The sequence below is a fragment of the Melanaphis sacchari genome, unplaced genomic scaffold, assembly GCF_002803265.2.
Source record: "Melanaphis sacchari strain LSU unplaced genomic scaffold, SCAv2.0 Contig8_pilon_pilon, whole genome shotgun sequence".
NCBI lineage: Eukaryota > Metazoa > Arthropoda > Insecta > Hemiptera > Aphididae > Melanaphis > Melanaphis sacchari.
The window spans coordinates 3,302,880-3,316,717 of NW_020271635.1; the positions used below are offsets into that span (position 1 = coordinate 3,302,880).

Here is a 13,838-nt window from a genome sequence, read left to right on the forward strand (position 1 = left end):
CTAATTAAAAAATGAATAACCGTAGATACTTGTTATTTTAAACTCAATGTTTATATTAGCATATCATATTCAAAGTATAATTTTTAAATATTTTGTCTTTATTAAGCTATTTATAAACATTTGTAATTTAGAATTTTTTTTTTATAAACATCGATAAAAAGTTATTTGCTTGGTCAAAATTTTGGAAATTTTACTAAAAAATTTCATATTAAATGTTTTTATATTTGTAAAAAAAATAATAAAAATACATTGACTTATTAATTTGGATTTAGAACTTTGTGAAAAGTCCCAATTTTATTTTGTAGTAAGAAATTCATAGAAAAATTCTTTTTTGTATTTGAAAATTGAATACAAATTTGTTCATAATTAGAATATACAGGAACAAAAATGTCTAAAAAATGTATAAACTTGATTATTTTTTATAGTAATTTAAATAACGATGTTAATTATTTTTTACAACTAAAAAAACATTATTCATAAGGATTTAAGACTTTTACGTGTATTATGAATTTTTCTAAACGTAATATTTACAAAATATGTAAATACATTTTAAATTATTGCCTATCTGTAAACTGGTATTAAATCAAAAATTAATAACAATAAAATAATATCGTTTAATATAAGTACGTATATAATATTACAATAATTAAATATTAATAATATAATTAATTGAATGTTTTTAGCAAACATTGAATTGACCTAATGTAATACTAATAGTAAAATAAATTACTTGTAAAACGTATTCACTCAGAATCGTTTTTGTGCACAATGATTGATGTATCAAATTAATTTATATTAATTACTTTCAAATTTAACTCATACTTTAAACTTTAAAGTGATTTATTTTACAGCAGATCGGTACCGCTAGCCAATCTTTTTTTAAATGTGTTCGTCTAAATTTAATTTTATTCTACTCTTATTTATTACAATACCAGACAATGTGAATACTTAATATTTAAGTACAATATTATTACAGTTGTTAATTTTACCATTACATTTTTTTTGGGGGTGAAGATTATTTTATGTGTATAATATTAAATCTGAAGTATATACAAAGTACACGAAGTTTTTTTTTTAAATAGATCGTTTATTTGTATTTAAATATTGATGTACGTACCTACTATTTAATTAGTATTGTCTGTTGGATTACTGTTATCATCACACCGTAAAACGCAATTATTAAGAACAAATGTTTGAAGAATAACGGACTTCGTTTTACGGTTGATTATATGAAATAAAATAATTTTTTTATTATCACGCTATTTTATGATGCTGGACGCAGTTATAGTTTTTTACATGTATAAGTATTTTATTTGTAAATACAAAAAATACTTTTTTTAATGTGTGGTTTTCATCGCTATTTGTCATTTTGAAGCATTTCCGGTAAATAAAAACTTTTAAATTGGATATATTGCGATGTATTATTTGTGTAATCGTGATTTCGTTGTATTTGTATACATATTATAAATTATAATTAATATACTATAATATGTGTGTATGTGTCGAGTTTTTAGTTTCTTTTTTTCTGTGACATTGAAATATGTAATACTCCCACGCGCCAATGAAATGTAAACAATTTAAAATAATCCTAAGGTGTAAGGTGTGTAAGGTTTGACAATTTTTTTAATTTTTTGAAATAAAAAATTAAATAGGTTCTTGCTGAAACCAATAAATCTGTCAGCAGGCTAAATCTAAAACGAGATTAATAGTGTTTAGTTCAGCGGTACCGTTCAAATGACGACGCCGTAATAACATATGAACAAACAACCTGAATATTTTGTACCACTGTTTTTAGTGTTATTGTTCAATTATTATTATTTTTTAGACCAATAAATATTATTCAGACAAATAAAAATATTTGTGAAAACACTATTATAGTATTTTAGTGCGGTAACATTGTATGTCAAAAAGGGGGTTCATAGATTTTTTACGTTATTTTTTTTATTATATTGTATTAGACTATGTACATAATAAAGTTTTACTTTCTCAACCCGAGATAAGTATTTTATTTCTCAAGATTTTGGACACGAAACACACATTACATGACATTTTATTCATACTCCTAACCAATACAGTGTCCATATATTGACTTTATCGTTGATATTAAATTTATGATTATTTGGAATGTCATATTGCATCGATTCAAAACGAACATTTAGTTTCTTTTAAATGTTTGTTAGCACTGTTAGCAGTATTTATAAAATTGGTATACATATAAAGAAAAAAAGTGCGTCTATATTTTACGTTTAATTTAAAAAAAAAAAAAAAAAAAAAAAAAACGAAAATGGTTAACGTAATGATCATGATCGAAGAATTGTAACACATACTTATACGATCAATTTATAATAATTATCGTCGTATTATGTTATTCGACGACTCAACATTATAGCAATAGTAATAAATTCAACATTTTTATTATCAAGATACTTTTATTTTATTTTTCCTTATAAAATAGCTTATTGAAGGCGTTTGAAAAATAACACAATAATCGATCAGAACTTGGAGAATTGAAGCGTATGAAAACGTATGGCATTGGATTCCGATGAAATGTGATATTAAATAATAATTAAAATTTCCGAACAGGTGACGTATTTTAATAGAGTTAAAAATTAAGATGATTAAATTATCGGCACACTTTATGGCACCGACACTGTTGGTACAACGATACAGATTTTCCTAAGAGAGGAAAACAGTGATGATAGTATCTGCCTATAGTGTAACATATTTTACCGATTAAAACTGCGCGGCGGTCACACGTCACGCGGTGTTGCAATAACGGACGGCGATCGTTCCCGGTTTTTCAAGTATCCTCGGAACGGTCTCTTTACATTATGTTAGTCATTATATTATTATAAATTATAACAAATATAGTATTTATATAATATAAATATATTTATATATACATGTATGCGAACGTTGTGCAACGGTCACTACTAAAGTGCTCAAAACTCTCTGACCACGCCGTATGTCAATTTGTGGACACACATAGGTCGCAATCCGGCCCAGATTGACTGTTTGAACGCTGTAAAAAAATTATTTAAATAAATAAACACAATTATAATTTGACAAAGTTCAAGGAATTTCTGTTGAGAAATCGTGTACCATAGAAACCGATTCCTATGTTAATAACGATTTAATACACTTATGGAGTGTCAACATACGTAAAATATAAGAAGGCGTATAATGAATTTTGCTTATTATACGGATCCTGCAGTTAACGAGTGTTCGGTAGTATATTATGTATAACGTGTATATGGTATACTGTAATATAATAATGGTCGAGTGCATTTTGGATGATGAAACGCAATAGTAATAATCATTATCGCGGCACAAACTTCCCATATTGTATCGATATAATGGTTGCGACTGATTGAAATGCATTAAAAAAAAATATCAGGCATTTCGAGAAAAGTTTTAAATTATTAACTATAATAAGATGTATACTATAATTTTAGTATAGAGTTGTATTTTATAGTCCAAAAATCTATTAGACGGACGCCACTGAGACGTAAAAAAAAAACTATTAGAAAATAATACGATAAATGTTGTGCGGTACGACTGGTACACAGTACACACGCATCGGGACGCTATATGACAAGGAAAAAATAATATTATGTTTATTGTCTTTCAATAAATTTCGAGATTGATATTGTATGAACGCATCGTGGCTGATATAAAAAATATATATATTATAACATTTATAACATTCGGATAAAAAAACACTATTGTATACTATACACACACGAATTGATATGACAGTAGGCTGTTGCGAACGACCGATGTAAAGATAACTATATAAGATGATGGTTAGACTGATTCTTGGCAAACTCGGCTTAATTCGAGGATCGTGAACAATTTTATTTTATTTTTTTTCATTTTTTTTTTGTGCGCATCATGTATTTGTGGTTTTTATACGGGTTTACGCGTTTGACGAGATTAAACATTATAATTAACTTCCGCTGAGAAAATATGACAAACGTAAGCGTTAAAATAAAACATCTGCCAAAAAATTCCACGAGTTCTATCTTAGGGGCACAGTTAAAAATGACTATCTGGAACTTTTTCCAGTGTTATAATCTCAAGAATTAATAATGTACACATCGATGCGAACATAAACAATTGACTGCAGTGGACGGATTTATAATAAAGTGTAAATGTTGCGTAGATTGAAAAATGTATATTTAATTTTTGTTTAATACTCTTTATTTTAATTTTATATGTAGGTACTCTGCATTATTTTAAATAACATAGATATGTTTATGTAGTGTAGATATAATGTGATTATAGAACATTCAATTTGTTTTATTATCGAAGGTAAATTAAACTTTTTATGATTTACGCAAAATACTTTAAACAAAAGTTTTATAATATTTTTTAATGATTAATTATCTAATTTAGTAAGTTTAATATGTATGTATCAGTTTTTTAACATTCAAATTCAAAAAAAACATGGTTTAAAATAATTTTAAGAATGTTGTATTTATCCAAGATATTGACCTAAATAATATTTTTTTAAATGTGTATGGGAAAGACATAAAAAAAATAATTGTTGCTAATATTTTTAAGTTAATACGTTGGTGCTCACCTAAATTCATAAAATGAACATGGTATTAAATTTTTTTTTTTAAATTGCTTCAAGCTATTTTAGTTGTAATAAAAAAAACGATCACAATTTTCATTTGGTTTATTATTAACTATAGCTAATAAAATTAAAAGATATATTTAATGCACATTATGTAGTCAAAGAAAATAAAATTATTAACTATTAAGTTCAATTATGTTAATGTGATGTAATTAAATATAATATCATACGCGCGGTTGTTAAGAACTATACTTAAACATATTAATATAACTATTTACTAAATATACATACATCGTACATACTTTCGAATATTAATTTTTTTGCACTACTTTTACTTATGAACTAAAATATGACTATTTACTACTTATATTATATTTTATATAATATACTTATAACTTTTATTTTCCTTATTAAATAACTTATGATACTATTTTTTTTCTGCAGAAACAAGTCATCATAAACCAATTTTGTTTAAAATAAATTTTTCGCGGTTTTTAATAATTTGAATTTTGAGTCAATAATATATTTTATAGTATGTAACTACAACTTTAAACGTTTTCAGTAAAATTAAAAATAATTTTACCAAAACTAAAAAAGTTCAAGTAAAAATATAAATATAAATATGTAAAAAAAATTAAATAAAAATCCTAATTAATGTTTTTAAATAGGTTTAGGGAAATGTTCTCCTTTTAAAGTTAAAATTCAAACGAGATTATTATTATTCTTTTTTAATTTTCACGTCCGAAATAAGGCTTGAATATGAACGAGAGAAAAATCTGGTAAATTCTTCGCGAGTAAAACCGAGCTCGTTGACCCGCGCACCCGCCACTGAATTAATTATGATCGTTGGCAGTCGTTTGGCTTTTAAAACCCTCCACCGCCCCCACCACCTTCACAACAACATCAGATCTGACCGTGATTACCGATTGGTATAGTACTCATCGACCATGTGGTTTGGGGGCGGATATATTTTTGTAAGCCGAATTTATCATTATTATTAATATTATTATGATCGTGCGCGGCCGCGCGAGGGAGGTCGAGAGAAAGAAAACTGCGTAACCTTGACATCACGGTCCATTGAAACGACAGTAGTAAGTGTCCAATTGGTTTTTAACAACGCTTTACTGTCCGCACATAAATCATGTAATTTTTTTAAATAACAAACAAAACAATGTCTTATTATCTCATTTATCGCGTAATAGCTAATGATAAATTGACAAAATCTAAACGATACTTCGTAGCCGTGTATCATATTTTTTAATATGTATTTATAGAATATGATATTCACCATGAGAACTAGGTTTATTAATTCTGTGTAATATTGTCCATGAACACTCAGAGGGTGAAAAGTAAAATATATGTTGTTGTGGCAAAAGTATAGCTATTGAATAATAAACGAAGGTGATGTAAAATCAATGTAAGTCCACTGTCCACTATTACCAACCCTTTAGGATAAAATCATAAATATCTAAAGTAATTATTTAATTATTTAAGTTAATACAAGTTAACCGCAATTTGTTGTGTATAATATGTATTTTTCCAGGTCTTTTGTTTAAATAATTGTTCAATAATGCGATCAGTAAATCATTTAGCCACGTATCGTATATTTTTATAATACGCACAAACGGTTGTTATTGACAAAGGCAATAACATATCTTATGTCTTATATCTAATCATCAATAACCACTCGTTTAAGGTCTATGGTAGAATTTTGAATGTGTTTAAATAATTTTATGTTGTCTTGGGGGCTCTCATGAAATGATAAGACTTTTTGGGCGTGTATTTTACCCATAGTGTCTCCGCTAGTTGCAGAACTGGGCGTAACTACAGATTACGATTTCGAATTCACACACAGCAAACCCTTTATAATGGTTTTTTAAAATATCGAATGCGAACCTACTTTAGGAAGTCAAAACGTGTCCCAAAAATAAGTATCCCTATCGGGTCCAAGTAAACATTGCTTTACAAAATAACGTATCGATTTAAAATCTATAGATAAAATAGGTATAATAAAAATTAAATTTCATAAATGTATAAAGTTATTTAATAGATACACTGATATAAACTTTTAAATATTAGTAAGCCTTAGGATTTTCTTGTTGTATCGTTTAAAAAGCTTTACGATTTTTATTTGTTAACTCGTGCGAATGCGTAGTATCATATTAATATCAAAATTTAGAATTTTACTTATTTTGTTTTAAATCAAGATATTTATTTGTATAGTTTCAATAACCACCATAATCACAGTATGTCAGTATATTCCATCTAATTTGTATGGGCCACAATCGCGGGATATGAAAAAGGAAAAAGATCACTTTGTGTCACAATCGGATATACGTTACAACCAAAAACGACAGTATAACGCATATGACGTATTATAGTACAAGTCTAAATAGGAAAGGATTTAAGGATATTACACTGCAGGCGAGTATAGAGGAAACACACTCGTTCGTAAATGCGGGCCCCTTACGACGTTAATTTATCGCCGTTATTAATATTATCATTTTTTTTCTTACCCGACTCATAACCGACAAAGTTTTTAAGTATCCAAACATTTTAGGAATTGTCCTCCAATCGCGTCTGATGATGCCGTTGTCTATTAACCGTCTCTACATGGATCTCAGCATGGTTATAATACAATAAGTTTGTGCACGTATTAAAGTACATAACTTCATCGTGTTATAATAGGACGCCTATACGTACTTTACGTTTACCGCTAGCTGAAATAACCGCGAGTTCCTCGGTCTAATAATAACACATAAGACACTAATGTGTCGTTAAAGTTTTTAAGGCATCGTTGAAGTGTCGGACGAGTGTGCGTTGTACGGAAAGCGTGACTGCTCAATAGTATATAATAGTTCGTTTTTAAATGAAAATAAGTACACTGCACTTACGTTCTCTAAATATACACACGAGGATTATGAACGGAATTTAAATCGAAATCACTATCGAGAAATGCGTTGGATAATATAATTATATTTTTTATTTTAAATGGCACGTCTAAAATATAATAATTCAATATCAAGTATTGGTAACATTTTTAAAATCACAAGATATTGAACTGTCATATTACTATATTAGTATGAAAAAATGTATATTTGAACGAAAATTATATAATTCATTAATCAATAAATTATGTTAAGTATACCTTTTAATTTAATCAAAAATTTTAATTTCGTTTGTAGAAATATTAAAACATTATTGATGTAATGTATTATTTTGCATTTCATTGATATTCATGTTTATTTAAAATTTAACTGCGATTTTTTTTTTTATACAGCTTTTTATAAATTTAATCATATTTATTTGTAGACATTTATTACTAATAGTTGCTAATACACAAAAGAACTTTATATTGGTTTCCGAATAATTTATTTTTAAATTTAATTTCTCTATAGACGTCTATTTATCTTTACATACATATCAGATTTAATATTATCGGGCAGTCACTAGGCAAAACATATTACACTTAGTATGCCCTTGTTTTTACCTATTTATTAAACAATAATCCCATGGTAATTACAAGATGTTACTGACTTAATTTTAAATTTGTACAAAGCAATTTTATTTGGCTTTATAAACATGGGGTCATTAAATAGATTAAACGGTAGGATACAAGAAAATCTATTGGTCATTTATACTTTCATGTAGGTATTGAAATATGTAAATATATTAATTTAAGATATGTTTAATTTTTCATTTATAATTTTAAAACAACAATTTTGAAAAAAATGCAGATGGTTCATCGGTTTATTAATATTTTACTACTCATTCAATTAATAAAATTCTAATCTGAAAAACTAAATGGTTTACTTAGGTATACATGAAATGTAATTTTATACTCTTTTACTCTTTAATGAACAATTTACTTAAATTAAAAATAATTATTCAAGTTTTAAATTTTACTTGATGATTAAAATCGTGTACATAAACTACAATAGAAGACGGTTTATTCGTGTTTGTTGATGAATTAATTATATACATATTCTTTTAATGGATTATACGTAAACATAGAAGTAAATTTATTTCAAGGGACACGTAATACATGTAATATTAAATACAATATTGTATAACTAAATATCAACTGACATTTTCCATAAAATCGATGTTTTTTTAACGATGTAATATGAAAAAGTAACAAATGTGGTGTAAAATATGTGTACGCTACGTACACTGCAGTACATATACGTTATTATTTTACAACAAATCAATTATCGTAGGTATTACCGCAGTCCGGCAGCATTGTGAATTCCTGCAGCAACAGCTTAATAATATCCAATTGAACAGGAATCGTCAAGCGCCCCCCCAAAACTAACGATTACTGGAAATATTAATTATCAATGTGGAACCGGCACGGCATCTGTACACATATCATTATGTATAGGTACCTACGAGTATAAGTACCCATACGTATACCGCGATAGCTGTAATATCGTGTTTGTATACCGGGTCGACCCGCGGTCGGAGCGGAGGCCCCGGTGAGAAGTATTTCGATACTCGGCGGATTATCGTTCGCGTCGATTCCCAGTGCACGGGCAAAAGAAATAATAAAATGATAATAACGACGTGATATTGATATTGTACGCATTCGTATGAATAACACGATACACACGAATGATGTTTATCGTGCACGGACACGCGAACGCCGCGGCCCGGCTCCCCCGGTGATTTATGTTGTCTAAAGCGCCGTAATAATATTAACTGGCTGTTGGGACCGCAACGGTAGTTGATTGGAATCTCATCTGTGCACAGCACATCACATATGACTAATACCATACACCCCGCTCGCGCGTTTAAGATAATTGATTTTTCAACGTTGACGTCTAAATCGCATCCGCGACGCCATCGTGGTGGTGCCCGCGTATTAGACGTATAGGCGGGTAGATGGATAGGTAGGTAATAGCAGGCACACCTATGTAACTGAATGGTATTGGAAGCCTAAACTTGGATCCACGCGCGTGTACAAAATATGAACAATATAGATGCATACAAAAAACACCACCATATATAATATGATATTGTAATTTTTCAGGATTTATTGAGTCGACGGCGTTTGTGCGTTCAATAATTGTTTTCTAATACCCACAATATTATTTATGTCTGCGTGCGTACGCGTGTGCAATGTTCATTCATCTCCGAGGCCAAATGTTGTTTGATCACTGTTGGTTGTGATTTTATTATACTATTATTATAATGGTCTCGGCGCTCCGAGATAATTTATTGGCGTTTTTAATTTTTTTATACATTTTAGATTAATTTTTGGAGAAAGAATGAAATATTATGAACGTTTATCCGTTGTTAGTGCATGCGATACGATAAAATATTATAATCATGAAAACTGGCAATGTATCATTTAGTTTATATTCTCGTGATCTCGCCTAGTATTACGTAAACTATTTTCAAACATGGCAAATTAGACGTTATGACGGTATTCTTTTATCGAATATTCATCCTATATTATCTTTTTGGAATTTGACGTGTTCTTGGTAGATAGTATTTACTACTTAAACCGATAAACCAATAAACATGCATAAGCCTCGCAGGCTCGCAGCGTGCACATATGATTCATAGCACGAACTTATATAAAATATGTGCCATATGGCACACATGCCTTGTACATTATATAAAATATGTTTTGTTTTCTGTTATAAAATACAAGTGATGAAGATCACTTTCATAATTATCATCTAATTGATTGATTTTTGTTTTTTAGGTAGTCAATTGTGATGGTTCAATTGGTGGACCACTAAAGAAATTTGATGGTTGCGGTGTATGTGGTGGTGACAATAGTACTTGTCGCTTAATTTCTGGTATTTTCACTAGACCCGATATGCCAACTGGATACAATTTAATTACCAGATTACCAAAATCTGCTTGCAATATTACCATAAATGAACTTAAACCATCAGCTAATAATATAGGTAAGTACGTAGTATATACATATACATGAATAATGAAAATAGGTATTAATTATATATACTATTATTGGAATAAATATTAGTTATTCATAACTATAATTATAGGTAATCGTTTTATTTAAAAATTGAAAATGTAAGGTTTAGTAAAATATAAAATATAATTATTAAAATATTTGATACATTAAGCAATTATTTAAACTAAATAAGGTTTATACTTGTTTGTTTTTGGGCCAAGTTGAACAAGAACATTATCGGGAACGGATTTTCTAGCATTTTCTACAGTTTATTAAATAATGTTGAATATTTATAAATACAATTTGAAAACTTGATACGAGGTTGCGCATGAGTAGTTAATACTAGAAATTAAAAAAAATCTAAATAATAACAACTTTTTTTTTATAGATATTTTATGAACTTTGAGTTTAAATTTGAACGAAGTTAAACTTTTAAACGATGAATACCGATATTAATTATTTTTTTATAATTCTAAAATATTATTCATAGGGATTTAACGTTTGTATATATATTATGAATTTTACTACAAAAAATGATATTTTAAAAATATATAGATTAATTTTAAGCTACCTATTACTTATTTATGCTATGAACTTATTCTGCACATTGTTTTACGATAAGGATGGTATTGATTCAAAAGTTGATAATAATAATAATAATAATGTAGTGTATATTTATAATATTTTAATAATAAATAATTAAATATAAATTATATAATAAATGTAATGTTTACGCAAACAAATTAATCGACGTATTTTATAGCTAATAATATAATAAATTATTTTGATAGAACCTAATATCAAAAAACATTTCACGAAATGTACTTGGTGATATAGACTGACAGACAGTCTCCTCTTAAAATAGTTTTTGCATATTATTACAAATCATTAAATTCAAACTTAACGCATCGATTGCAGTAATCTACTCGACATTTAATGTACAGCAAAGAAGTATTCACTTGCCCACTGTTTTTACTTTTGACCTACCAAAATTCCAACTAGCTCCAATTTCTTTCCAAAAATCGTCTTTAAAGTTGACAATTGAAATATTTTTAATGCCTTAAAAGGCAATAAGACATATCATCCTGAAATCAATTTATTCATCGCTCTGCTCAGAACGTAATAGTTACATAATTACAGTGATGATCATTACTCAATAAAGTAATTTTTAATATATCGTATACAATAGTATGTATAATCAAATTTAATTATATACATGTTTTATTAGACGTTTATAATGTTGTATTATAGATATGTATATCGTAGGCATTTTATAATATAATTTTTTTAAATATAAGTAATTAATATCGTACCTATTTGCTTGCAGCATTAAAACACACTGTCGGCCCATACATTTTAAATGGAAATTGGACGAATAGTTGGCCCGGAGATTATGAAGGAGCGGGTACGGTATTCACATATCGTAAAGAAAACGGTCATTTTGGCGAATCCATATTTGCCGCAGGACCGCTATCAGAGTCTGTTGACCTCATTGTAATTACAACATACTACTATTCATTATTCACGTTTATATTATTATTTATTATTTTAACACATCGTCGCATAATTTGTGACTTGAACCGTTTGCAGTTGGTCTTCAGGTATACGAACCCCGGCATCAAGTATGAATATAAATTACCACTAGACGTGCCCACGCAGGATGAGTCGATAACGCCGCCGTTGATCAGACACCATTCGCATATGTCTGCATATTATCCCGGTTAGTATATTTGTGATATTTTATTTATAATATTTAATATTTTAAACGCTGAGTTGGATAACGAAAGTACTGGGTTACCTCGACTATCTCTATGTTTGTAGTTTAACAAAAAAAACTGTTTCAAAATATTGATATCCCAACACCATAGGACACTAAGATAACTAATTTAAAATCTACAATAGTATAATATTAAGCAATTACACAAAATGCTGTAAAAATTATCAAAAGCAATTAAACGCTTAACATGCGCATCTAAGCGCATTTATTGTGTGTAATAACAAAACGCATTACCCTAAACAGCCTAAACAGTGGTAGAAGTAACGATAAACACGACTAGTTATCGTTTCAGTATCTATATCTTGTCATCTATCTCTGCGTATTTAATTAATTTTTTTTTACATCGTTGGGTTTCGTTGTAGGAAACTATTTGCCGTTTGGTGACGATGTATATACGATGAATAAAGGGTCAGAACTCGATAACGAAGACAATACGTAAGTTAATAATATATATTATTAATATAATAGAATTATTTCAAAACAATGTGCTTCCGATGTTATGATTGGTGTGGCCGGTGTGGATATAGTTAAAAATATTTTATTTTGCAGAAAATTTAATCAGGACCAACCATATGGAACACAGTCTGAGTTTCAAGGATTCATCGGCGATGAAGCTGTAAAACCGCGAAACAAAGGCAGAAAAAAGAAGTTTGTATGGAAATTGACAGGCTATTCTGAATGCACCAAGACTTGCGGTGGAGGTAATGACTCATTAATTTTTGTATAATTTAATAATAGGTATCGTTATCTACTTATTCACATAAATCATTTTAAATTCATATTATTAATAATACATTTTTATTTTGAGTTTAATTCACTAAATCCTTATAATTTAGCGTAATCATATAATTTTACAATTTTTGGAAAATATATTATAATAGAATTTATTTGAAACTAAAATACATGATATAATATAGGTATTTATTTATATAAATTATATGTTTACTAAGATTCATGTAAAATGTAAGATATGTTATTTAAAAAATCATTTCATCATATTATTAATTTTTATCTAGTATTGCATTTATTCAGTAAATGCATACAGAAGAGCATATACTATACTATAATAAATTAATATAATATACTAGATGTTATAATTTTAATAAAATAAAAAATATGAAACATTATTCTTCTCAAAAATATTCTATAAAATGTTGTGATTTGCAGCATTTTTAATTATGACAAGACAAAAAGCTAATATTATTAAATTTAAATTGTATAAATATTTATTATACATATTATATTTGTCATATTTTTACCGATTATTTTGTATTTTTACTAAATTTTACCCCATACATACATTCTAAATATCCATGATATATTACTTACTCCAAATGGTATTTTTTTTCAGGGTATCAGACGTCCACGATGGTGTGCATTAAAGAACACAATCAACAACAGCAAATTGTTGCGGATAAACGGTGTCACGGGTTAGAAAAACCGCAACCCCAAATGCTTAAATGTAATGTGAAACCATGCGAGGCGCAGTAAGTACACTATAAAATAACACTAAGATTCTGGAGATGGTCTTACTTACAAATACTATA

At 28.1% G+C, this 13,838-nt stretch overlaps 1 protein-coding gene across 1 annotated transcript in view; it reads left to right on the forward strand.

Moving 5' to 3' along the window:
- Positions 1-13,838, forward strand: part of LOC112602521 (thrombospondin type-1 domain-containing protein 4) — a 59,664-nt gene that overhangs the window by 42,289 nt on the left and 3,537 nt on the right. Inside the window, exons 7-12 of the mRNA XM_025350628.1 lie at positions 10,296-10,503; positions 11,842-12,008; positions 12,105-12,234; positions 12,654-12,726; positions 12,841-12,992; positions 13,643-13,778. Coding sequence (XP_025206413.1) covers positions 10,296-10,503; positions 11,842-12,008; positions 12,105-12,234; positions 12,654-12,726; positions 12,841-12,992; positions 13,643-13,778 — 866 coding nt within the window. The remainder of the gene's footprint in view (positions 1-10,295; positions 10,504-11,841; positions 12,009-12,104; positions 12,235-12,653; positions 12,727-12,840; positions 12,993-13,642; positions 13,779-13,838) is intronic.